Below are 25946 nucleotides of genomic sequence, written 5' to 3' on the forward strand. Positions count from 1 at the left end.
GCCTAGGGTCCAGGTGTCTGGTTACACTGCTGAAGAACCATGACGTCATATGCGTTTTCACCCAATCAGCTCCCGTCCGTCTGCCGGGTCCTTCGGGTGGTCTTTGGGAATTTGAAACAGGCGGAGAAGGCTGAGGTCAGGTTAGACCCAGTGACGTCACTGATCCTAGAGCAGTATTAAAGTGGACTAGTAGTTTATTAGTCATGGTGTAAAGTGGACCAGTAGTTTATTAGTCATGGTATGAAATGGACCAGTAGTTTATTAGTCATGGTATGAAATGGACCAGTAGTTTATTTGTTATGGTGTAAAGTGGACCAGTAGTTTATTAGTTATAATATGAAGTGAACCAGTAGTTTATTAGTCATGGTATGAAATGGACCAGTAGTTTATTAGTCATGGTGTAAAGTGGACCAGTAGTTTATTAGTTATGATATGAAGTGAACCAGTAGTTTATTTGTTATGATGTAAAGTGGACCAGTAGTTTATTAGTCATGGTATAAAGTGGACCAGTAGTTTATTAGTCATGGTATGAAGTGGACCAGTATTTATTAGTCATGGTTCAGATGTGTCTCGGCAGCGCCCCCCACTGGTGGATGTTCACCCTCCAGAGCCACGTCCACAGAGCGGTCCGTCGGGGCCGACATGGTTCCATTTGTTGTCGATGTTTTATCTCTTTTGTTTCTTTATTTTGAATGAAACTTTAATATAAAAAGTGTTTTTGCATAGTTTATCCTGAACCTGGACCAGCTGAGGCTGCATGAGGAGACCAACCTCATTCAGCCGGAGTCATGCTGGTGTTCGAGGCATTTGGAACACACCATTAAAGCAACTCTACGCTAAGACGCATGAGAGACGCGGTAAAGCAGAAGAAGAGAAGAGAATAAAATAAAATTGATAATAATGGATACCAATTCCAGAAACATAATTATTTGAATCGAAATGAATTATTTTATTGCTGGTTAGTAAGCACATAATATGCACCATCAGAAAATAAAATGCCAACCTCATATTTTCACATGTGAATTGGGATTCAAGTGGCCCAAAATATTCCCGTTGGCCAAGTCCGACCTAAGTGATTCTCACTGTTGGCGACAACCTGATTTAAATCAATACAAGAACCCATGGATCAAAAGAGCGCTTAGTCCAACTTCGGGAAAATTGTAGTTTCACGCTAGAGACGCTAGAGGTCAGCAAGACTCCCCGTCGCGCAATGACGTCGGTTAGGAAAAGTGGAGTCGAATTCATTTTAAACTGTGCTGGCTTTTCTTATGTTTGAAAGGAAGCACCTTTTCATCTCTCCTTGACTCGATGACATTTTCCACAAAGGTTAAGGAAAGGAGGCATAAAGGTTAGGAGATTTGACAATCCGTAGAGAGGCCTATGGACACATGAGCGGCACATAATTATCATTTATATTATAACACTTCCGGTTCGGTGCTCCGGTATTTACAGTCCGATGAGAAACTTGACACAAGAACGGCGTCGGGATCGTTTCTGAAGAGTCAACCTTTCTCCACAATATACACATCGACGTTTTGGTCCAGACGACATCTTGCCTCATCTCTAAGAAACAATATCAAGGCATACAAAAGCTCCACCATCACCAGAAGACAGCCGATGGGTTCCGAGGTCGTTGCTCCACACGGACTCTTTACCAGCGGGCACCCGAACCCTGCTCACACCTGATTAGTCAATACTGATCAGGACTACAAACGGAGGCGAGGGGCCTATTCTGAAAGGCAAAATTCATAACCTTTATGCATCCTTTCCTTAACCTTTGTCGCAAACGCAATTGATACAGGAGAGATGAAAATGTGCTCCTTTCGAACATTGGAAAAGACAGCACTGTTTAAAATAAATTCGACTCCACTTTTCCTAACCGACGTCATCGCGCGACGGAGAGTATTGCTGACCTCTAGCGTCTCTAGCGTGAAACTACAATTTCCCGAAGTTGGACTACAACAAGCGCTCTCTGCTGATCCATGAGTTCTTCCTGTATTGATTTCAATCAGGTTGTCGCCAGTGAGAATCACTTAGGTCGGACTTGGCCAAAGGCCATTTTAGGCAACTTATATCCCAATGAAAAAAAAGAGGCTAAACTTATGTTGATGTTGAAATTTACTGCCCCCGGTAGTCTTTCTTAAATTTGAAGTTGGCTTTTTATTTTCTTATGGTGTATATTATGTGCTTACTAACCAGCAAGAATTGATTTCATTTCGATTCAATTAATGACGTTTCTGGAATTGGTAGCCCTTTTCTATTATTATCAATTGTCTTTCCTTCTCTTCTTCTGCTATACCGCGTCTCTCGTGCGTCTTGGTGTAGAGTCGGTCAACTTTGTCGATGGCCTATTGCTTTACATATTGCCGCCGTTGATGATTATGGGATACTAATATCTCCTTTCCTTTCGTTAAGCTTGGTCAGGAGTAACCTATGCTGAATGACGCATAGAGACACCTTTCCTAAGCATTTTTAGAATTCTAGCCACCTTTCATCCAAGTACTTCCGGGTCATCGCGTTAGGAAAGGAAATTTCATACGTAAAAAAGGGAATCCGTAGAGGCCCCAGAACGCTTGATCTTGTCCGTTTGCCCACGTTCTGCAATCATAGGCAGAGATATCATTATGGAGATGACTAATGAGGTATACAGCAGCCATCTTGTACGAAAACCTTGTTCCATATGGAAACATAAGGCTGACTTAATTCAAATGTAATATAATCAGTCGAGACTCGACAGACAATAATACAATAGAAAACAATAGAATAGTACCCCTCTACTGAGATCATCACATAAGAACAGAGAGGTTCTGTTCTACTGAGAACATCACATTAGAACAGAGAGGTCCTGTTCCACGGAGAACATCACATTAGAACAGAGAGGTTCTGTTCTACGGATAACATCACATTAGAACAGGTTCTGTTCTACTGAGAACATCACATTAGAACAGAGAGGTGCTGTTCCACGGAGAACATCACATTAGAACAGAGGTTCTGTTCTACGAAGAACATCACATTAGAACAGAGAGGTGCTGTTCCACGGAGAACTTCACATTAGAACAGAGAGGTGCTGTTCTACTGAGAACATCACATTAGAACAGAGGTGCTGTTCTACTGAGAACATCACATTAGAACAGAGAGGTTCTGTTCTACTGAGAACTTCACATTAGAACAGAGAGGTGCTGTTCTACTGAGAACATTACATTAGAACAGAGAGGTTCTGTTCTACTGAGAACATCACATTAGAACAGAGAGGTGCTGTTCCACAGAGAACATCACATTAGAACAGAGAGTTGCTGTTCCACGGAGAACATCACATTAGGGTAGATAAGAGAGGAGAGAAGGGGTCCTGGGTGAAGCAGGCGTCTTTATTTCTGTAGCTGGAGGTTAGCCGAGGGGTCGCCCATACAAACATACGTACATACTGCTTGCTACACACATCTTCACCATTATGTAACTAGTGGTTTTTAATAGACAAAGACAAGACTGCTTGAGAAGGAAACTATACAAGAAGAATGAGTTTAGTAATATATGGCACATTATTTTGTTTATACATATTGCTTTAAAAAGACAAACTATCAATCTTCCTCTTGTCACAAAGTTATATCACCAGGGTATTGCAATATAAAATATATGACTTCATGATGCAATATTGCAAACATCATCTCTAAATATTAATGTTATATTTTCAGGCATTATATTCAAGTACACATCGGCATATTTATTATTTTTGGCAGAAAATAACATTCAACATCTCTAGTATATTTGGTAGGTCATGCAAAGTATTGTTTCTACTATATGAAATGGTGACATCATCACTCAGGACCACATACTCAATGATGACATCATCACTCAGGACCACATACTCAATGATGACATCATCTTTACTTTAGTCTTAATTTATATCCAATCAATACGGTCAAGCTATTTAATCTCATATTGGTCGTTCTAAAGCTCTTCACGTGCCTGGTGACCTGATTCGAATTCCTTTTAGTGCTGATGTAAATATGGCCTCACAAACACAGAACCTAATGGGACGGACATTAAGAACAGGCAGACACACACAGACAGGAAATATTGCACAACGCCACAGTATTCACTATGTAAAGACAGAACAGCCACCGTATTCACTATGTAAAGACAGAACAGCCACAGTATTCAGTACGTAAAGACAGAACAGCCACAGTATTCAGTACGTAAAGACAGAACAGCCACAGTATTCAGTATGTAAAGACAGAACAGCCACAGTATTCAGTACATAAAGACAGAACAGCCACAGTATTCAGTACGTAAAGACAGAACAGCCACAGTATTCAGTATGTAAAGACAGAACAGCCACAGTATTCAGTACGTAAAGACAGAACAGCCACAGTATTCACTATGTAGAGACGGAAGTATCAAGCAGTATGGAGCTGACTGCATCTCTTAAACTACAGGTCATTTTAAAGGGTACACACTAGTTTGAAAAGGAAAAACGAGGTCAGTAAGATGTTTGGACACAAACCTTTCCCAGAAAATAGGAATCCTTGGAGGACCTGAAAAGTAAGTTACGGGATATTATTTAATCCCACAAAGTCAGTCTTCGGGGGCAGGCCTTTCCAAAGTTTTGGGGGTTGGGATTGCAGCACTGAATATTGCTGATTGGATGAGAACTCGCCTCATTTGATTTTTAGCTGCCAGTTTTAAACATCTGCAGCCACAAAAAGACATGACTGCTTGCTTTTTGTTCACTTGGGCATGCAGTAAACCACAGTCCTCTTGTTGCATCCATAGTGGTAAACTACGTTTATATAATGATTTCTGTTAAAGGTGGGCAGTTGTATGGCAGCAGTTATGTTCAGATACCATCTTCCTTCAAAAGATCGTTAGTCTGTTTTAGGCTAACGACCGGAAAACAACCTCAAAAACCCAAACGTAAGCTCATCTTCACTGGCCATACAGTTAAGGGTTTAATGTCTTTTTCCGGCCATAATGCTTAATGGAATATGGAGCGTCTTTGCGCTGTACCAGTCGGAGCCCTTAGTGACGCCGCCCGAGACTGAAGTCTCAGAGACATGCCCCTCCCACCGGCTCGCCCCCTCCTTATGTTCACATCCCTCCTCTCTCCTCCCCCTCCCATCCTCTCTCCTCCCCCTCCCCCTCCCATCCTCTCTCCTCCCCCTCCCATCCTCTCCTCCCCCTTCCCCTCCCATCCTCTCTCCTCCCCCTCCCATCCTCTCTCCTCTCTCTCTTCTCCTTTCTCCTCCCCCTCCCATCCTCTCTCCTCCCCCCTCTCTCCCCCAGGGGGAGAGAGGGGGGAGGAGGGGAGGTCAGCATTGAGGTCAGTGAAGTCAGATCAGATCAGCGCTGACGAAAGAGCAACATGAAAAAATAGAAGTTTCCTTTACTACAAATAAACTCCACGTGGAAACGGCCTGTAGACATAGGGTAGTAGGTGTTCCTCACATCACTTCAAGCAGCTAAATAATACAATAATCACACCATCTATAATGGGCTCCAATCAGCCAGTATATCGGGTCAACAACACACAATAACTAAATAAATACACATCATGTGTCTATCCTCTCACCGCTGGGCCCAGAATAACACACAGCCCCGGAGCCCCGCCCAGAGCCAGGTGTTCAGTTACACACCTGGACCCGCAGCACCTGCTTCAGACCAGCACACGATGGGGCTGTCTAAAGAACTGGATCTATAGAACTAGAACCTCTAGTATGACCGGAGACTGGAGGATGGATCAGAAGCGTGTTCTCCTGCCCCCTCTGGACAGCGTAGCGCCCCCTATCGTTACTCAGCCTCCCGGTCCAGAGGTCTGCTCAGCCTGGAGCGGCCGAGGTACTGCACACGCTCACAGAGCCCTTTGTTAACATTAAGAAGCCAAGAAGTGAGTGGGCAGGTTTCCACGACGCCAGAGAGCTAAACATCCCATTCATCACCTGGGCTCCTCAGAGCGGCCCAGAGAGAGAGGACAGCACACAAACTAACACCGATCTAAGGGCCTCACGGGCACTGCAGTTCTAAGTACAGCACACACACACACACCCATGCAGGCTTCTCACAATACAGGGAACATGCTTCTGTCGTTACCAGGGTAATGCTGCCTAAAGCAAATAAAAAAGGGTCATCCTTATATTATAGTATATATATATATTATATGTATCTGTAGTGTTGTGAAAAGAATGGCAGTGAGGTCAAATCAAATAGATTCCTGTGATGTTCAGAGTTAACCAGTGTTTCCTAGACACACATGACATTTATCTATCTCCCAATCACACACGCATGCACACGCACACGCACAAACACACATTAGAGGTAATTGACTTTCCTTCACGGTGATGACCAACAGAAAAATACAAGACATCCTGGTCAGAGTCAATGAGAAGAACCCACATAAATAAATCAATAAATAACATGAGAACAACAGTGCTTTGTGTGGTCAACGTTGGAGTGGAGGGAAGCGGCCGTCCTCTCCCGTCCTGGGCTCACAGGTCGCTGCAGCGCTCCTGCTTGCTGTAGTGGTCGAACTGGCTCTTCCAGTGCATCATGTAGGAGGACCAGCGGTGGAACTCCACCTTCCACTGCCGCTCCGCCTCGTCGATGTTGTCTGGAGACGGGACAGAGGCAACCAGCGTCAGCAACTAGTCAACCAACTAGTGTCAACCAACCAGCGTCAGCAACTAGTGTCAACCAACTAGTGTCAACCAACTAGTGTCAACCAACCAGCGTCAGCAACTAGTGTCAACCAACTAGTGTCAACCAACCAGCGTCAGCAACTAGTGTCAACCAACTAGTGTCAACCAACCAGCGTCAGCAACTAGTCAACCAACTAGTGTCAACCAACCAGCGTCAGCAACTAGTGTCAACCAACTAGTGTCAACCAACCAGCGTCAGCAACTAGTCAACCAACTAGTGTCAACCAACCAGCGTCAGCAACTAGTGTCAACCAACTAGTGTCAACCAACCAGCGTCAGCAACTAGTCAACCAACTAGTGTCAACCAACCAGCGTCAGCAACTAGTGTCAACCAACTAGTGTCAACCAACTAGTGTCAACCAACCAGCGTCAGCAACTAGTGTCAACCAACTAGTGTCAACCAACCAGCGTCAGCAACTAGTCAACCAACTAGTGTCAACCAACCAGCGTCAGCAACTAGTCAACCAACTAGTGTCAACCAACCAGCGTCAGCAACTAGTGTCAACCAACTAGTGTCAACCAACCAGCGTCAGCAACTAGTGTTAACCAACCAGTGCTCAGCAACTAGTGTCAACCAACCAGCATCAGCAACTAGTCAACCAACTAGTGTCAACCAACCAGCGTCAGCAACTAGTGTCAACCAACTAGTGTCAACCGACCAGTGCTCAGCAACTAGTGTCAACCAACTAGTGTCAACCAACCAGCGTCAACCAACCAGCGTCAGCAACTAGTGTCAACCAACTAGTGTCAACCGACCAGTGCTCAGCAACTAGTGTCAACCAACTAGTGTCAACCAACCAGTGTCAGCAACTAGTCAACCAACTAGTGTCAACCAACCAGCGTCAGCAACTAGTGTCAACCAACTAGTGTCAACCAACCAGCGTCAGCAACTAGTCAACCAACTAGTGTCAACCAACCAGTGCTCAGCAACTAGTGTCAACCAACCAGCGTCAGCAACTAGTCAACCAACTAGTGTCAACCAACCAGCGTCAGCAACTAGTGTCAACCAACTAGTGTCAACCAACCAGCGTCAGAAACTAGTCAACCAACTAGTGTCAACCAACCAGTGCTCAGCAACTAGTGTCAACCAACTAGCGTCAATCAACCAGCGTCAGCAACTAGTGTCAACCAACCAGCGTCAGCAACTAGTTTCAACCAACCAGTGCTCAGCAACTAGTGTCAACCAACCAGCATCAGAAACTAGTTTCAACCAACCAGCAGTCAGCAACAAGTGTTAACCAACTAATGTTAACCAACCAGCGTTCAGTTACCAGTGTTCACCAACCAGGGTTCAACAACCAGTGTTCACTAACCAGTGTTCACTAACCAGTGTTCACTAGCCAGCATTCACTGACCAGCTTTCTACCCAAGAATTAGGAGGATCATCTCTAACATGTTAAGGTGAGGATCATCTCTAAAATGTTAAGGTGAGGATCATCTATAACATGTTAATGTGAGTGTTGTCTATAACATGTTAAGGCGAGGATCATCTGTAACATGTTAAGGTGAGGATCATCTGTAACATGTTAAGGTGAGGATCATCTCTAACATGTTAGGGTGAGGATCATCTCTAACATGTTACGGTGAGGATCATCTCTAACATGTTAAGGTGAGGATCATCTGTAACATGTTAAGGTGAGGATCATCTGTAACATGTTAAGGTGAGGATCATCTCTAACATGTTAGGGTGAGGATCATCTCTAACATGTTAAGGTGAGGATCATCTCTAACATGTTAAGGTGAGGATCATCTGTAACATGTTAAGGTGAGGATCATCTGTAACATGTTAAGGTGAGGATCATCTTCAACATGTTAAGGTGAGGATCATCTCTAACATGTTAAGGTGAGGATCATCTCTAACATGTTAAGGTGAGGATCATCTGTAACATGTTAAGGTGAGGATCATCTCTAACATGTTAAGGTGAGGATCATCTCTAACATGTTAAGGTGAGGATCATCTGTAACATGTTAAGGTGAGGATCATCTCTAACTTGTTAAGGTGAGGATCATCTCTAACATGTTAAGGTGAGGATCATCTCTAACATGTTAAAGTGAGGAACATCTCTAACATGTTAAGGTGAGGATCATCTCTAACATGTTAAGGTGAGGATCATCTCTCACATGTTAAGGTGAGGATCATCTCTAACTTGTTAAGGTGAGGATCATCTGTAACATGTTAAGGTGAGGATCATCTGTAAAATGTTAAGGTGAGGATCATCTGTAACATGTTAAGGTGAGGATCATCTCTAACATGTTAAGGTGAGGATCATCTCTAACATGTTAAGGTGAGGATCATCTCTAACATGTTAAGGTGAGTGTCGTCTATAAAATTTTAATGTGAGTGTTGTCTATAACATGTTAATGTGAGTGTTGTCTATAACATGTTAAGGTGAGGATCATCTGTAACATGTTAAGGTGAGGATCGTCTATAACATGTTAAGGTGAGGATCATCTATAACATGTTAATGTGAGTGTCGTCTATAACATGTTAATGTGAGTGTTGTCTATAAAATGTTAATGTGAGTGTTGTCTATAACATGTTAAGGTGAGGATCATCTGTAACATGTTAAGGTGAGGATCGTCTATAACATGTTAAGGTAAGGATCACCTCTAACATGTTACGGTGAGGATCATCTCTAACATGTTAATGTGAGTGTCGTCTATAACATATTAATGTGAAGGTCGTCTATAACGTGTTAATGTGAGGGTCGTCTATAACATGTTAATGTGAGGGTCGTAGTTAGTTACAGAAAGCAGTGTTCTGAAATGGGATCAATAAATAGTTTTTAAACCTATGTTGTGAGTAATAGAGAAGAAAATATTTAAAATATTGTTGCAAGTGGCCTGTATGCATCGCATTCACATGGTATTGCAAAGCTCTACATGTCTTAAAGATATTAATGTGGATGGTTCCAACATTCTCATATATTCTCGTTTTTTACATTTCTCACAGTGTGAATATGTTTTTGAATGAGTTTCTGAAAATGGTGTTTTAAGATGGGACATATGTAATCATTATTTGTAAGCCCATGTTGCAAATATAACAACCAAAAAACATTAAAATGTTCATGCATGATTGTGGACTATATGGAAATAGTACAATTCCAGGTCTTCTGGAAATGTTTTTGGTCGCTGTGTCATAATTCAGCTTAATTTTTAATATATTGTTGCTTAAGGCACACTCATTAACGAGAAAATGTCAAACTGGCACTGCATGTTGAAAAGGTTGCTGACCCCTGATCTATAACAAGGTAATGTGAGGGTCGTCTATAACATGTTAATGTGAGGGTTGTCTCTAACATGCTAATGTGAGGGTCGTCTATAACATGTAAATGTGAGGGTTGTCTATAACATGCTAATGTGAGGGTTGTCTTTAACATGTTAAGGTGAGGGTCGTCTCTAACATGTTAATGTGAGTGTCGTCTCTAACATGCTAATGTGAGGGTCGTCTCTAACATGCTATTGTGAGTGTCGTCTCTAACATGTTAATGTGAGTGTTGTCTATAACATGCTAATGTGAGGCTCGTCTCTAACATGCTAATGTGAGGCTCGTCTCTAACATGCTAATGTGAGGGTCGTCTCTAACATGTTAATGTGAGGCTCGTCTCTAACATGCTAATGTCAGGCTCGTCTATAACATGCTAATGTGAGGGTCGTCTCTGACATGCTAATGTGAGGGTCGTCTATAACATGTTAAGGTGAGTGTCGTCTATAACATGTTAATGTGAGTGTTGTCTATAACATGCTAATGTGAGGCTCGTCTCTAACATGCTAATGTGAGGGTCGTCTCTGACATGTTAACGTGAGGGTCGTCTCTAACATGTTAACGTGAGTGTCGTCTATAACATGCTAATGTGAGGCTCGTCTCTAACATGCTAATGTGAGGCTCGTCTCTAACATGTTAATGTGGGTGTCGTCTATAACATGCTAATGTGAGGCTCGTCTCTAACATGTTAATGTGAGTGTTGTCTATAACATGCTAATGTGAGGGTCGTCTCTAACATGCTAATGTGAGGCTCGTCTCTAACATGTTAATGTGAGTGTCGTCTATAACATGCTAATGTGAGGCTCGTCTCTAACATGCTAATGTGAGGGTCGTCTCTGACATGTTAATGTGAGGCTCGTCTCTAACATGCTAAGGGGCCACAGACCAGTGATGTTGAGCAGGCGGGGCAGGAAGCGGTTCCAGAAGGCACACAGCTGGTTCCTCAGGCCCTTGTGGATCTTCAGAGGCTCCGTGTTCAGACCCACGTACTTCTGCTCACTGAGGGAGAAGGCCGGCCAGCGCTTCCTGCTGTCCACGGGCCCCTCGTGGTTCACATTGGGGTTCCTGAGGGCCACACAGGTCCATGAGGAAACGTCTTCTGGAGGTCACTTTAGTAGCATGTAATGAATGTAATGATGTGATAGTAGAAACATCTCACCCCGTGCGGGCGAAGTTGGCCCAGTGCCTCATGATGCGACGGCTGAGCTTCTCCTCCTCAGAGGTGTAGTTCAGCCTTCTCTCCAGGGGAAGGCCGAACACAAACTCGATCTCGTAGCCGTGGATGACGCCCATCCACTCCGGCCAGGCCAGGTTCGACGCACGGTGGTCAAACAGGTAGAGGTAGACGCCACCTGAGGAGAGACAGGGGTCATCTCATGGAGCCAGAGGGGAGCCATGTTAGAGGGGATGGAGCCAGAGGGGAGCCATGTTAAGATGGAGCCAGAGGGGAGCCATGTTAAGATGGAGCCAGAGGGGAGCCATGTTAAGATGGAGCCAGAGGGAAGCCATGTTAGAGGGGATGGAGCCAGGGGGGAGCCATGTTAAGATGGAGCCAGAGGGGAGCCATGTTGGAGGGGATGGAGCCAGAGGGGAGCCTACCTTGGGAGTTCCCAGTGTTCGCGGCCCCAGAGACGCCCCCCTGGCTGCTGCGCAGCGCATTGTACTGAGCGTAGGTGTGGGCGAAGTAGGCCAGCGGGCAGATGACGTTGTGGTCACCCACGATGTCGTCCATGGCGTCGCGGTTCTTCAGGCCGTTGTTTTCGTCGATCCAGTCGGTGTACTGGAGGACCACGGCCTCCAGCCCAATGTCGTTGGCATGGGGAACACTCAGCTTCACGCCTGGGGGGGAACAGGGATGCTGAGGAGAGCTCACCAAGCACACCTCACATGAACTGGTCTAGTTAACATAGACCAGCTAAAACGTAAATGTGAGGATGTGTGAGGAGGTGCACTAGTCATGGTGCGAGGATGTGTGAGGAGGTGCACTAGTCATGGTGTGAGGATGTGTGTGAGGAGGTGCACTAGTCATGGTGTGAGGATGTCTGTGAGGAGGTGCACTAGTCATGGTGTGAGGATGTGTGAGGAGGTGCACTAGCCATGGTGTGAGGATGTGTGTGAGGAGGTGCACTAGTCATGGTGTGAGGATGTGTGAGGAGGTGCACTAGTCATGGGATGTCGCTACCTTGCATGAAGTCCTCCCTGGAGATCAGGCTCTCGTTGTCCTTGCTAAAGCCGGGCGCTCCGTAGAGCAGGAAGTAGGAGCCCTCGTCCTGGTTCACCCCCAGCAGGATCTGCGTGTCCTTGAAGTTCCCAGAGCTGAGCATGGCCTCGGGCGCGTCGGGCAGCACCACCCCGTCCACCATAGGCACGAAGGAGAAGCGGAACAGGGCGGACCAGGGCAGCACCTGACACAACGCAGGCCAGTCAACACACATTTATATATAGATAGATATCTCAGTATAGTACTCTACTGAGATAAGACTCTTATACTCTCTCTGTGGTGAGATTAGAGTACTATACTCTCTCTGTGGTGAGATTAGACTGCTATACTCTCTGTGGTGAGATAAGAGTACTATACTCTCTCTGTGGTGAGATTAGAGTACTATACTCTCTGTGGTGAGATTAGACTGCTATACTCTCTGTAGTGAGATTAGAGTACTATACTCTCTGTGGTGAGATTAGAGTACTATACTTTCTGTGGTGAGATTAGACTGCTATACTCTCTCTGTGGTGAGATTAGACTGCTATACTCTCTCTGTGTTGAGATTAGAGTACTATACTCTCTCTGTGGTGAGATTAGAGTACTATATTCTCTGTGGTGAGATTAGAGTACTATACTCTCTCTGTGGTGAGATTAGAGTACTATACTCTCTCTGTGGTGAGATTAGACTGCTATACTGTCTCTGTGGTGAGATTAGAGTACTATACTCTCTCTGTGGTTAGATTAGAGTACTATATTCTCTGTGGTGAGATTAGAGTACTATACTCTCTCTGTGGTGAGATTAGACTGCTATACTCTCTGTGGTGAGATTAGAGTACTATACTCTCTCTGTGGTGAGATTAGACTGCTATACTCTCTGTGGTGAGATTAGAGTACTATACTCTCTCTGTGGTGAGATTAGACTGCTATACTCTCTGTGGTGAGATTAGACTGCTATACTCTCTCTGTGGTGAGATTAGAGTGTAGCTGCTATATGAGGTGGTGTAGCAGCTAAAGGAGGTGGTGTAGCTGCTATATGAGGTGGTGTAGCAGCTAAAGGAGGTGGTGTAGCAGCTAAAGGAGGTGGTGTAGCAGCTAAAGGAGGTGGTGTAGCTGCTATATGAGGTGGTGTAGCAGCTATAGGAGGTGGTGTAGTCTACCTGCCACTCCTGGTCGATGAGCTCCTGGGGGGGCTTGTTGCGGAGGCAGTCCACCAGCTCGGTGTCGTTGCTCCCGCTGCAGCCCACCAGTTTGGCCAGCAGCAGGGCCCGGCGCCGGGCCTCCGATGCGCTGACCGACGCCCAGGGGCAGTTTGGCACACCGCTCTGCAGGATGGCCCGCGTGAAGGTGGCCCGGCTGTCCGGGGAGAGCAGGTGGAAGCCCACGGACGCCCCGCCCGCACTCTCACCAAAGATGGTGACCTGGGGAGGAGGAGACAGCAACAGTCAGGAGACATAACCGCAGGTCCACCCCTCTGCCGGCTGGAGGGCCAATCACAACGGGATCCTGGATCAGATGTGTTTCTTACAGGTGATGAGTCACAAGGTGGTGGTGAGTGGCATGTCTGGGTCAGTTTAGGGTGGGTATCACCTGTTGGGGGTATCACCTGTTGGGGGTATCACCTGTTGGGGTATCACCTGTTGGGGTATCACCTGTTGGGGTATCACCTATTGGGGGTATCCCCTGTTGGGGGTATCGCCTGTTGGGGGTATCGCCTGTTGGGGTATCACCTGTTGGGGGTATCAACTGTTGGGGTATCACCTATTGGGGTATCACCTGTTGGGGGTATCACCTGTTGGGGGTATCACCTGTTGGAGGTATCACCTGTTTGGGGTATCACCTGTTTGGGGTATCGCCTGTTGGGGCTATCACCTGTTGGGGTATCACCTGTTGGGCTATCACCTGTTGGGGTATCACCTGTTGGGGGTATCACCTGTTTGGGTATCACCTGTTGGGGCTATCACCTGTTGGGGCTATCACCTGTTGGGGCTATCACCTGTTGGGGTATCACCTGTTGGGGGTATCACCTGTTGGGGCTATCACCTGTTTGGGCTATCACCTGTTGGGGGTATCACCTGTTGGAGGTATCACCTGTTTGGGGTTCCCACCAAAGAGGTGGATGTTGTCCTGCACCCACTGCAGAGCCATCCTCTGGTCCAGCAGCCCGACGTTCCCCGGGGCCTCTGAGGAGCCGTGCAGCGCCAGGAAGCCGAACGCTCCGATCCGGTAGTTCATGGAAACCACGATGACCGTCTCGCTGTGAGCCAGATACCGGCCATCATACACGTCCAGGGACGAAGAACCACTGTAGAACCCTGAGGATAAGGACAGAGTCAGAACGAAACAGAACCTTAAAGTCACCTCATGTCTCACTCCTCTAGAACCTTAAGAGTCACCTCATGTCTCACTCCTCTAGAACTTAAGAGTCACCTTATGTCTCACTCCTCTAGAACCTTAGAGTCACCTCATGTCTCACTACTCTATGACCTTAAGAGTCACCTCATGTCTCACTCCTCTAGAACCTAAGAGTCACCTTATGTCTCACTCCTCTAGAACCTTAGAGTCACCTCATGTCTCACTCCTCTAGAACCTTAGTTACCTTATTTCTCACTCCTCTAGAACCTTAAGAGTCACCTCATGTCTCACTCCTCTAGAACCTAAGAGTCACCTCATGTCTCACTCCTCTAGAACCAGTCACCTCATGTCTCACTCCTCTAGAACCTTAAGAGTCACCTCATGTCTCACTCCTCTAGAACCATAGTCACCTCATGTCTCACTCCTCTAGAACCTTAGTCATCTCATGTCTCACTCCTCTAGAACCTTAGAGTCATCTCATGTCTCACTCCTCTAGAACCGTAAGAGTCACCTCATGTCTCACTCCTCTAGAACCTTAGTCACCTCATGTATCACTCCTCTAGAACCGTAAGAGTCACCTCATGTATCACTCCTCTAGAAGCGTAAGAGTCACCCCATGTCTCACTCCTCTAGAACCGTAGTCACCTCATGTCTCACTCCTCGTAGTGCAGAACCTTGGAGTTTCACTATTGTACTGAGTCAGATTATTGTACTTCATACAATAAATCAGGTTATTGTACTTCATACAATAACCTGATTTATACATCATCTTTGGTTACAGAAATCACAATATAGAAATCGGGAGATGCATATTAAAACATTTTTTACTCTGCTTAATTAAATGCTGAATCTGAATCTGACTTCAGTAGAAAATGGCCCCTTTCCCCCCAAGTCGGCTTAATCAGAATCAGAACCACTTGTATCACCAATTACCCAACTAATTACATAGATGCATTAAAAAAGAGTTTGGATCCTTTGATGGCAGTGGTGGACCCTGGAGGTGTACATGACGCTGGATCACTAGACGACCACAGCGTGCACAGACTGCCAGGGTTAGGGGGTCCCTTCCACTGGGCAAACCCCATACCTCCATCCCCCCTAACAGGATCCAGTAGTGTTGCGTCCCAATGTTATGGAAGTAATATTGCTGTGATGTTACTGGGATGTTACTGTGATGTTACTGGGATGTTACTGTGATGTTACTGTGATGTTACTGGGATGTTACTGTGATGTTGCTGTATGTTACTGGGATGTTACTGGGATGTTACTGTGATGTTACTGGGATGTAACCGTGATGTTGCTGTATGTTACTGTGATGTTACTGGGATGTTACTGTGATGTTGCTGTATGTTACTGGGATGTTACTGGGATGTTACTGGGATGTTGCTGTATGTTACTGGGATGTTACTGGGATGTTACTGGGATGTTGCTGTATGTTACTGGGATGTTACTGGGATGTTACTGGGATGTAACGGTGATGTTGCTGTTTGTTACTGTGATGTTACTGGGATGTTACTGTGATGTTGCTGTATGTTACTGTGGTGTTACTGGGATGTTACTGTGATGTTACTGTATGTTTCTGTGGTGTTACTGGGATGTTACTGTGATGTTGCTGTATGTTTCTGTGGTGTTACTGGGATGTTACTGGGATGTTACTGTGATTTTACTGTGGTGTTACTGTGGTGTTACTGTGATTTTACTGTGGTGTTACTGTGGTGTTACTGGGACGTTACTGTGGTGTTACTGGGATGTTAATGGGATGTTGCTTTGGTGTTACTGTATGTTTCTGTGGTGTTACTGGGATGTTACTGTGGTGTTACTGTGGTGTTACTGTGGTGTTACTGGGATGTTTCTGTGGTGTTACCACAGAAACCTTGTAACCGAAAGGTTGCTAGTTCGATCCCCAGCTCCTCCTAGCTGAGTGTTGATGTGTCCCTGAGCGAGACACTTAACCCTAACTGCTCCTGACCAGCTGGCTGTCGCCTTGCATGGTTGACTGCCGTCGGTGTGTCAATGTGTATATTAACTGATGTAAGTCGCTTTGGATAAAAGCGTCTGCTAAATGCCCTAATTGTAATAAAAAATGTACTGTGGTGTTCTGATCACCTCCCCCGTAGATCCACACCATGACGGTAAGATTGTGGGGTCGTGGCGAGGACGGGACCCAGACGTTGAGGTACAGGCAGTCCTCGTTCATATCCCTGTTGGGGTTCCACATCTCGCTACCCTGGAAGCCGGGGTACGAGGTGTCCACGAACTGGTAGCAGGCGTCGGGGTAGACGTTGGCCTCGTGCAAGCCCCCCCAGGACCGCTTGGGCTCCGGCGCACGGAACCGGCGCCGGCCCGTGGGCGGCTCGGCGAAGGGCACGCCCAGGAAGGAGGTGACGTAGCTCCGCTCCAGCACGGGCAGCCGCACCCCGCGCACCCGGCCCGCCTTGGTCGCCACCACCAGGTCCCCGTCGCCCTGGGAGAGAGCGGCGGGGGACAGCAGCACCGAGAGCAGCAGGGGGGGGAGGGCGCACAGCAGGAAGGACTGCATGGTGGGGCTCTGGTGCTAGTGGACTCCTCGTCGACCGCCTGAGAGCTTCACCTCCTGGAGGGGGAGGCCGAGAGAGAAAGAGAGACAGAGAGAGAGACACACACACACACACACACACAGAGAAAGAGAGAGAGAGAGAGAAATGTAGTTAGGTGGAGTGTGATAGAGAACAGATGTGAGAGACAGGCCAGGATAAATCAAGTGCACAAATAAGATGAGGAACAGAGATAGAAATGCTACTTATATATTATAAATATAATTTATATTATTTAGGGCAATATGGGTTTTTATTTCATTATTGGGTACTACAGCTTTCAGTTATTAATAATGAATGATTTAAAGAATATATAATGTAATAGAAACCATAACGAGAGATAACTTATGTTAATATCTGCATGACCAATACTAGCAGCATAAAGGGGTCACTCATTCTAAACATGCATTGGACTAATGAATGAATAACCCTGCCCTGTTAACTCTAGTCTAAACATGCATTGGACTAATGAATGGTGTTGGGGTCAGGGTTAGAGAGGGGACCTAGTTCAGGCCCAGTGCTGGAATAAGGCTTCGGATGGGCTTCACCATGGGACAAATACAAAGCATGTTTTGCTGGAGGTCTTTTGCAGGACGGGAACACCCCTAGGAAGTTCTGAGGACAATGTTTATGTTTTGCAATGTATAGTAACCATGGAGACCGGATTAGACCCGGGGCAACGTAGGCTGTGTGTATGTGTGTGTGTGTGTGTGTGTGTGTGTGTGTGTGTGTGTGTGTGTGTGTGTGTGTTACTATTTCTGAACAGGGCCCTCTTCCTGGTACGAGAGATCTATTTTAGACCTGTCACCTCTCTCTCTGTTCCACACTCGGGGAACAGAGAGAGAGCCCCTCCACACACTGAACACACCCCCACACTGAACACACCCACACACACTGAACACCCCCCACACACACTGAACACACACTGAACACACCCACACACACTGAACACCCCCCACACACACTGAACACACACTGAACACCCCCCACACACTGAACACACACTGAACACACCCCCACACTGAACACACACTGAACACACCCCACACACTGAACACACCCCCACACTGAACACACCCCCACACACACTGAACACACACTGAACACACCCACACACACTGAACATACACTGAACACACCCACACACACTGAACACACCCCCACACACTGAACACACTAAACACACCCTAAACACACCCCCACACTGAACACACCCTAAACACACCCAGACACACTGAACAACCCCCCCCCCACACTAAACACAGTGAACCACTATATCAAAACAAAAAAAACTCTCAGAAGCAAAATATTGAACTGTTTTGAGCTGGAGCAGTGAATTCCTAGCCTGGCTATTGCCAGACCAAGCTCAATCGTAGACTGCACGTTGGTCTGGGGAAGCTGTTGTCATTTTCTTCAGCACAAGAGGAGTGATCAATGGGCCTTGTTCAAATGACTATTCGCAATGGGCTGCTTGCCGTCGCTTCCCTGTTCTTATTGTGCTAAACATGCCAATAGCGCGCCAGGGGGAAAAGCCAGCTTGGTGATTTGCTCCCGCAAAAGCATATTGGAAGCAGAAAGAATTGTATTGCTCTTCTCCAGACCATTCTGCAGGGCGAACTCAAATCGCCGGCAGAATGGGCTGGGGGTACCCAGTCTGGTGAATATCTGTTTTGCTATTTCTTGTTTGATGATTTTGGTTAATCTGTTCTACTACTTCTACTTCAGCTACTACTTCTACTACTACAACAACTACAGCTACTACTACTACTTAAGCTACTACTACCAGTCCATTACTACTACTACTACTACTACTACTACTACTACTACTACTACTACTACTACTACTACTACAGCTAGTACCACTTCTACTATTCAGATTCTTCAGTTCAATTAATTTTACATTTCTGCATTTTTAGCAATGCTTTCGATTTTCATCAAAAAAACTCTAGACAGCATTATACTAACCCTAACCAGCATTATACTAACCCCAACCAGCATTATACTAACCCTAACCAGCATTATACTAACCCCAACCAGCATTATACTAACCCCAACCAGATATATACTAACCCCAACCAGCATTATACTAACCCTAACCAGCATTATACTAACCCCAACCAGCATTATACTAACCCTAACCAGCATTATACTAACCCCAACCAGCATTATACTAACCCTAACCAGCATTATACTAACCCTAACCAGCATTATACTAACCCCAACCAGCATTATACTAACCCCAACCAGCATTATACTAACCCTAACCAGCATTATACTAATCCTAACCAGCATTATACTAACCCTAACCCCAACCAGCATTATACTAACCACAACCAGCATTATACTAACCCTAACCAGCATTATACTAACCCTAACCAGCATTATACTAACCCCAACCAGCATTATACTAACCCTAACCAGCATTATACTAACCCTTACCCCAACCAGTGTAATTATTAGGGTGACTACGATATGACGGCACCAACAACTGGACCATCTGGAGGTCAGGTGTCTGGTATCAGGTTCTTCTGAACATCATTGTGGCCCCGCCCCCGGTTAGATCAATCACAACCCAAACACTGGGCGGTCCAATCAGGGCTAGGGGGAGGAGTTAGCTAGCCTTACGTTGTTCAACAGCCAATCAGATTAGCTAAGTAATACTCTCGCTCTCTTGAAGTGGTGCAGGTGAAGAGGTGGAGGTAGAGGGGAAGAGGTGGAGGTGGAGGTGAAGAGGTGGAGGAGGTGGAGAGGAGGTGGAGGTGAAGGTGGAGGAGAGGAGGTGGAGGTGGAGGAGTGGAGAGGTGGAGGTGGAGAGGAGGTGGAGGTGGAGGAGTGGAGAAGTGGTGGAGGCGGAGGGGTGGAGATGGAGGTGGAGAGGAGGAGGTGGAGAGGAGGTGGAGGAGTGGAAATGGAGGTGGAGAGGAGGTGGAGGTGGAGAGGTGGAGGGGTGGAGGTGGAGAGGTGGAGGAGGTGGAGGTGGAGGGGTGGAGAGGTGGAGGGGTGGAGGTGGAGGTGAGGAGGAGGTGGAGGTGGAGGGGTGGAGGTGGAGAGGAGGTGGAGGGGTGGAGAGGTGGAGGGGTGGAGGGGTGGAGGAGGTGGAGGTGGAGGGGTGGAGGAGGTGGAGGTGGAGAGGTGGAGGGGTGGAGGTGGAGCAGGAAGCGGTGGAGGTGAGGAGGTGAGGTGCGGAGGTGAAGCACGAAGAGGTGGAGGTGAGGAGGTGAGGTGAGGAGGTGAAGCACGAAGAGGTGGAGGTGGAGGGGTGGAGGTGAGGAGGTGAAGCGTGAGGAGGTGGAGAGGTGGAGGTGAAGCAGGAAGAGGTGGAGGTGGAGAGGTGGAGGTGAGGAGGTGGAGGTGAGGTGAGGAGGTGGAGAGGTGGAGGTGGAGGTGAGGTGAGGAGGTGGAGAGGTGGAGGTGAGGAGGTGGAGGTGAGGTGAGGAGGTGGAGAGGTGGAGGTGAGGTGAGGAGGTGGAGAGGTGAAGCAGGAAGCGGAGGAGGTGGAGCAGGAAGCGGTGGAGGCGGTGCTCTGCCACACAGACGTTAGATGTGCAGCAGAGGGTGGGGACTGGTTGATTTATTTATACCAGAACAGACAGCTGCCTGGCCCGAGTCCAGGCAGCAAACTCATTTAGGAACAGGAATGCATTGTGGGATGTAGGGTTAGAGTTAGCTATATGGTAAGGGTTAGCTATAGGGTTAGCTATATGGTAAGGGTTAGCTATATGGTATGGGTTAGCTATATGGTAAGGGTTAGCTATATGGTAAGGGTTAGCTATAGGGTTAGCTATATGGTATGGGTTAGCTATATGGTAAGGGTTAGCTATATGGTAAGGGTTAGCTATATGGTAAGGGTTAGCTATAGGGTTAGCTATATGGTATGGGTTAGCTATATGGTAAGCTATATGGTAAGGGTTAGCTATATGGTTAGCTATATGGTAAGGTTAGCTATATGGTAAGGGTTAGCTATATGGTAAGGGTTAGCTATATGGTAAGGGTTAGCTATATGGTAAGGGTTAGCTATATGGTAAGCTATATGGTATGGGTTAGCTATATGGTATGGGTTAGCTATATGGTATGGGTTAGCTATATGGTAAGGGTTAGCTATAGGGTTAGCTATATGGTAAGGGTTAGCTATATGGTAAGCTATATGGTAAGGGTTAGCTATATGGTTAGCTATATGGTAAGGTTAGCTATATGGTAAGGGTTAGCTATATGGTAAGGGTTAGCTATATGGTAAGGGTTAGCTATATGGTAAGGGTTAGCTATATGGTAAGCTATATGGTAAGGGTTAGCTATATGGTTAGCTATATGGTAAGGGTTAGCTATATGGTAAGGGTTAGCTATATGGTATGGGTTAGCTATATGGTAAGGGTTAGCTATATGGTTAGCTATATGGTAAGGGTTAGCTATATGGTAAGCTATATGGTAAGGGTTAGCTATATGGTAAGCTATATGGTAAGGGTTAGCTATATGGTTAGCTATATGGTAAGCTATATGGTAAGGGTTAGCTATATGTTTAGCTATATGGTTAGGGTTAGCTATATGTTTAGGGTGAGCAATAGGAGAACAGCGATGACTGTAATAAATAACACAAGCCCAGAATCAGCCTCTTCCGCTCTTGAAATTGATTCATAGATCCTGAATTTACCGAACAATTTATTGACTTTCATGACAAAGAAATGTCCTGTTTTTCCCTAACAGAAGTAAAACCCGGAACATCCAACCAGTTGAATAGCATTTTACTAGTATTAAACACATGATATTCTAAGAGCAGACTAGTTAAAGAGGTCTTTGTTAGCCAGACTCACATAGGGTTGGTTACCAGCTCTAAGATTACACATATGATATGTATGAGGGCTGTGTGTTTGTGGTCCTCGTAAACTTATCACAAGGCCTATAGTCTGCCAATAAAATGATTAAATATAAAATTAAAAATTTAATGCGATGACTTCATATGACAGTGTGCCTGCTTATTCATAATCATATCATATATCTATCATATATATAATATATCACAGGTCATCATAACAACACATTGCATATTGCCATAAACACTAAGCTTACACGGTATATTCAATTATTGTGTGTATAATACACAAAATGCAAAAGGATAATCTATACATACCAGTAGGTACACACACACACAACCTATCCCTATCTATATTACTATATCTTAGCAATCTATACATATTAATAAAATAAAGGAAAAAAAAAAAATATATATATATATATATATATATATATAGCCTTGGTTTGGTTGCTGCTTCATGATTCGATTACCCGTTTAGTGGTCTGCAGCGAAATCAACTCATGCGCACACTAAAGAGCCACCCCCCATGGCCCACTGACACTTTGACGAGCAGAGGAAAAATTGTTGGAATATTCAGCTTGGGCTTTTGCTCGTTTCACCAAACACACACACACACACACACACACACACATTAAATTTAATTTCTTTCATTGTCACACTAGGAGATATAGCCGATTACAATACGCCTGAGTTAGGACTGAATATAGTGTCACACTAGGAGATATAGCAGATAACAGCTGTTACATATCTACATAAAGGCCACATATCTATCTAGACAAATAGGCAAATTATGTGTAGATTGTCAAATATACATTTTCCACCAGATTTCTCAAAATGGTCTTATTTTTCTAACAATGAGAAAATGAAATGGAAACGATGTTGAAGATCATATAAGACATATCGCCATGTTTACAACACTGCCGCTATAACCATCAACTGTTTGTTTGTTTCATCATCAGGACTACAGTGAAGGCGGCAAGTCAGTGGCTAGCCATCAGCGGCTAGTCAGTGGCTAGTCAGTGGCTAGCCATCAGCGGCTGGTCAGTGGCTAGCCATCAGCGGCTAGTCAGAGGCTAGTCGGTGGCTAGCCATCAGCGGCTAGTCAGTGGCTAGCCGTCAGTGGCTAGCCATCAGCGGCTAATCAGTGGCTAGCCATCAGCGGCTAGTCAGTGGCTAGTCAGTGGCTAGCCATCAGCGGCTAGTCAGTGGCTAGCCATCAGCCACTAGTCAGTGAATAGTCAGTGGCTAGCCATCAGCGGCTAGTCAGTGGCTAGCCATCAGCGGCTAGTCGGTGGCTAGTCAGTGGCTAGCCATCAGCGACTAGTCAGTGGTACCAGGACTGTATGTACCAGTAGGTACCAGTAGGTACCAGGACGGTAGGTACCAGTAGGGACCAGGACTGTAGGTACCAGGACTGTAAGTACCAGTAGGTACCAGTAGGGACCAGGACGGTAGGTACCAGTAGGTACCAGTAGGTACCAGGACTGTAGGTACCAGTAGATACCAGGACTGTAGGTACCAGTAAGAACCAGGAGTGTAGATACCAGTAGGTACCAGTAGGTACAAGGACGGTAGGTACCAGTAGGTACAGGACTGTAGATACCAGTAGGTACCAGTAGGTACCAGGACGGTAGGTACCAGGACGGTAGGTACCAGTAGGTACCAGGACGGTAAGTTCCAGTAGGTACCAGTAGGTAACAGGATGGTAGGTACCAGTAGGTACCAGGACGGTAGGTACCAGTAGGTACAGGACGGTAGGTACCAGTAGGTGCCAGTAGGTACCAGGACTGTAGGTACCAGTAGGTACCAGGATGGTAGGTACCAGTAGGTACCAGTAGGTACAGGACGGTAGGTACCAGTAGGTACCAGGACGGTAGGTACCAGTAGGTACCAGGACTGTAGGTACCGATAGGTACCAGGACTGTAGGTACCAGTAGGTACCCTGTTTTGGGACCTCAGTGGTGGAACGAGCTCCCTACCGATGTCAGGACCGCAGTCGCTCACCAGCTTCCGCAAAAGACTCAAAACTCACCTGTTCAGAGTTCATCTCGACTCTGCATAGAAACCAATGCACAGCCACCATTGAATGTTGTACGTCCTGGCACTTGTACATTGCACTTATTCAAGGTACTTAATTGTGTAGCATCTACAGTAGCTGCTATCTTTGCTTTACACGGGGAATGGGTTAGCCTAGCGATTGTAATACTTGCACTTGGTTCTATGAACATCTTTACTGTACCGACAGCGATATATTGTTTCACTTCTTATGACAAATGTACTTATTGTAACAAATGCACTTATTGTAAGTCGCTTTGGATAAAAGCGTCTGCTAAATGCCCTAAATGTAAATGTAAATGTAGGTACCAGTAGGTACCAGGACGGTAGGTACCAGTAGGTACCAGTAGGTACCAGGATGGTAGGTACCAGTAGGTACAGGACGTGAGGCCCATTAAACTCGTCATCATCAGGTGCCGACTAGCGGGCCACAGACAGTTTAACCAGTTAGACTAGTTTAGTCAGATAGATAGGCGGGACATTCAGCATGGTATGTACCGCAGTATTAACACATTCATAGATTAGTATATTCATATACCAATACTAGTCAATTAAACTGATTAGAAGGTAATATCACACTGGTTAAGATACTCCTGGTCCTCAAGGTATGGAGACTGATGGGTCAACCCTAGAGGAACAGTAGGACTAACAGTAGGGCTAACACTAGGTAACAGTAGGTCTAACAGTAGGACTAACAGTAGGGCTAACACTAGGTAACAGTAGGTCTAACAGTAGGACTAACACTAGGTAACAGTAGGTCTAACAGTAGCACTAACACTAGGGCTAACACTAGGTCTAACAGTAGGTCTAACAGTAGGACTAACACTAGGTAACAGTAGGTCTAACAGTAGGACTAACAGTAGGGCTAACACTAGGTAACAGTAGGTCTAACAGTAGGACTAACAGTAGGGCTAACACTAGGTAACAGTAGGACTAACACTAGGTAACAGTAGGTCTAACAGTAGGACTAACAGTAGGGCTAACACTAGGTAACAGTAGGTCTAACAGTAGAACTAACAGTAGGGCTAACACTAGGTAACAGTAGGTCTAACACTAGGTAACAGTAGGTCTAACAGTAGGACTTACACTAGGTCTAACAGTAGGACTAACACTAGGTAACAGTAGGTCTAACAGTAGGACTAACAATAGGCCTAACACTAGGTAACAGTAGGTCTAACAGTAAGACTAACACTAGGTAACAGTAGGACTAACACTAGGGCAAACACTAGGTAACAGTAGGTCTAACAGTAGGACTAACAGTAGGGCTAACACTAGGTAACAGTACAACTAACAGTAGGACTAACAGTAGGTCTCTAACAGTAGGACTAACAGTAGGTAACAGTAGGACTAACAGTAGGTCTCTAACAGTAGGACTAACAGTAGGTAACAGTAGGACTAACAGTAGGGCTAACACTAGGTAACAGTAGGTCTAACAGTAGGACTAACACTAGGGCTAACACTGGGTAACAGTAGGTCTAACAGTAGTTCTAACAGTAGATCTAACAGTAGGTCTAACGGTAGGTCTAACGGTAGGTCTCTAACAGTAGGTCTCTAACAGTAGGACTAACAGTAGGTCTCTAACAGTAGGTCTAACAGTAGGACTAACAGTAGGTCTCTAACAGTAGGTCTAACAGTAGGTCTCTATCAGTAGGTCTCTAACAGTAGGTCTCTGACAGTAGGTCTCTAACAGTAGAACTAACAGTAGGTCTCTGACAGTAGGTCTAACAGTAGGTCTAACAGTAGGACTAACAGTAGGACTAACAGTAGGTCTCTAACAGTAGGTCTAACAGTAGGTCTCTGACAGAAGGTCTCTAACAGTAGGTCTGGCAGTAGGTCTCCCACGGTAGGCTGTAGACCTGTAGTAGTTTACCTGGTGTCTTATGGGAGCTGATGACTCGCCGTTTTCCTCCTCGTCTCTCCTCGTCTCTTCTATTCGTGTCCGTGGGCTGCCGGCAGAACGACGGGAGGACCCCCAAGCTACTACCGCAGAGAGAGGCTCTCC

The 25946-nt window shown here is 45.9% G+C and overlaps 1 protein-coding gene across 1 annotated transcript; it reads right to left on the reverse strand.

The window, feature by feature from the left end:
* Positions 1 to 5358: 5358 nt before the first annotated feature.
* ache (acetylcholinesterase (Yt blood group)) lies at positions 5359 to 25946 on the reverse strand. The gene is made up of 9 exons (XM_079757722.1): positions 25815 to 25946; positions 16616 to 17102; positions 14246 to 14469; positions 13315 to 13575; positions 12137 to 12359; positions 11554 to 11793; positions 11114 to 11306; positions 10841 to 11019; positions 5359 to 6601 (listed from the first exon to the last, which is right to left on the reverse strand). The coding sequence occupies exons 2-9, from the start codon at positions 17046 to 17048 to the stop codon at positions 6480 to 6482; spliced, it is 1875 nt and encodes a 624-aa protein (XP_079613848.1). The 5' UTR covers positions 17049 to 17102; positions 25815 to 25946; the 3' UTR covers positions 5359 to 6479.

Source organism: Pollachius pollachius (assembly GCF_949987615.1).
Source record: "Pollachius pollachius genome assembly, chromosome: 20".
Classification (NCBI taxonomy): Eukaryota; Metazoa; Chordata; class Actinopteri; order Gadiformes; family Gadidae; genus Pollachius; species Pollachius pollachius.

Bases quoted from the DNA above. Each gene is read 5' to 3' on its own strand.
- ache (XM_079757722.1), bottom strand. From the start codon at position 17,048: ATGCAGTCCTTCCTGCTGTGCGCCCTCCCCCCCCTGCTGCTCTCGGTG. The intron at 12,360-13,314 runs GTAGACTACACC...GCGTTGTGTCAG, and splicing joins TCATCGACCAGGAGTGGCAG to GTGCTGCCCTGGTCCGCCCT. The intron at 11,020-11,113 runs GTGAGATGTTTC...TGTGGCCCTCAG, and splicing joins GCCAACTTCGCCCGCACGGG to GAACCCCAATGTGAACCACG.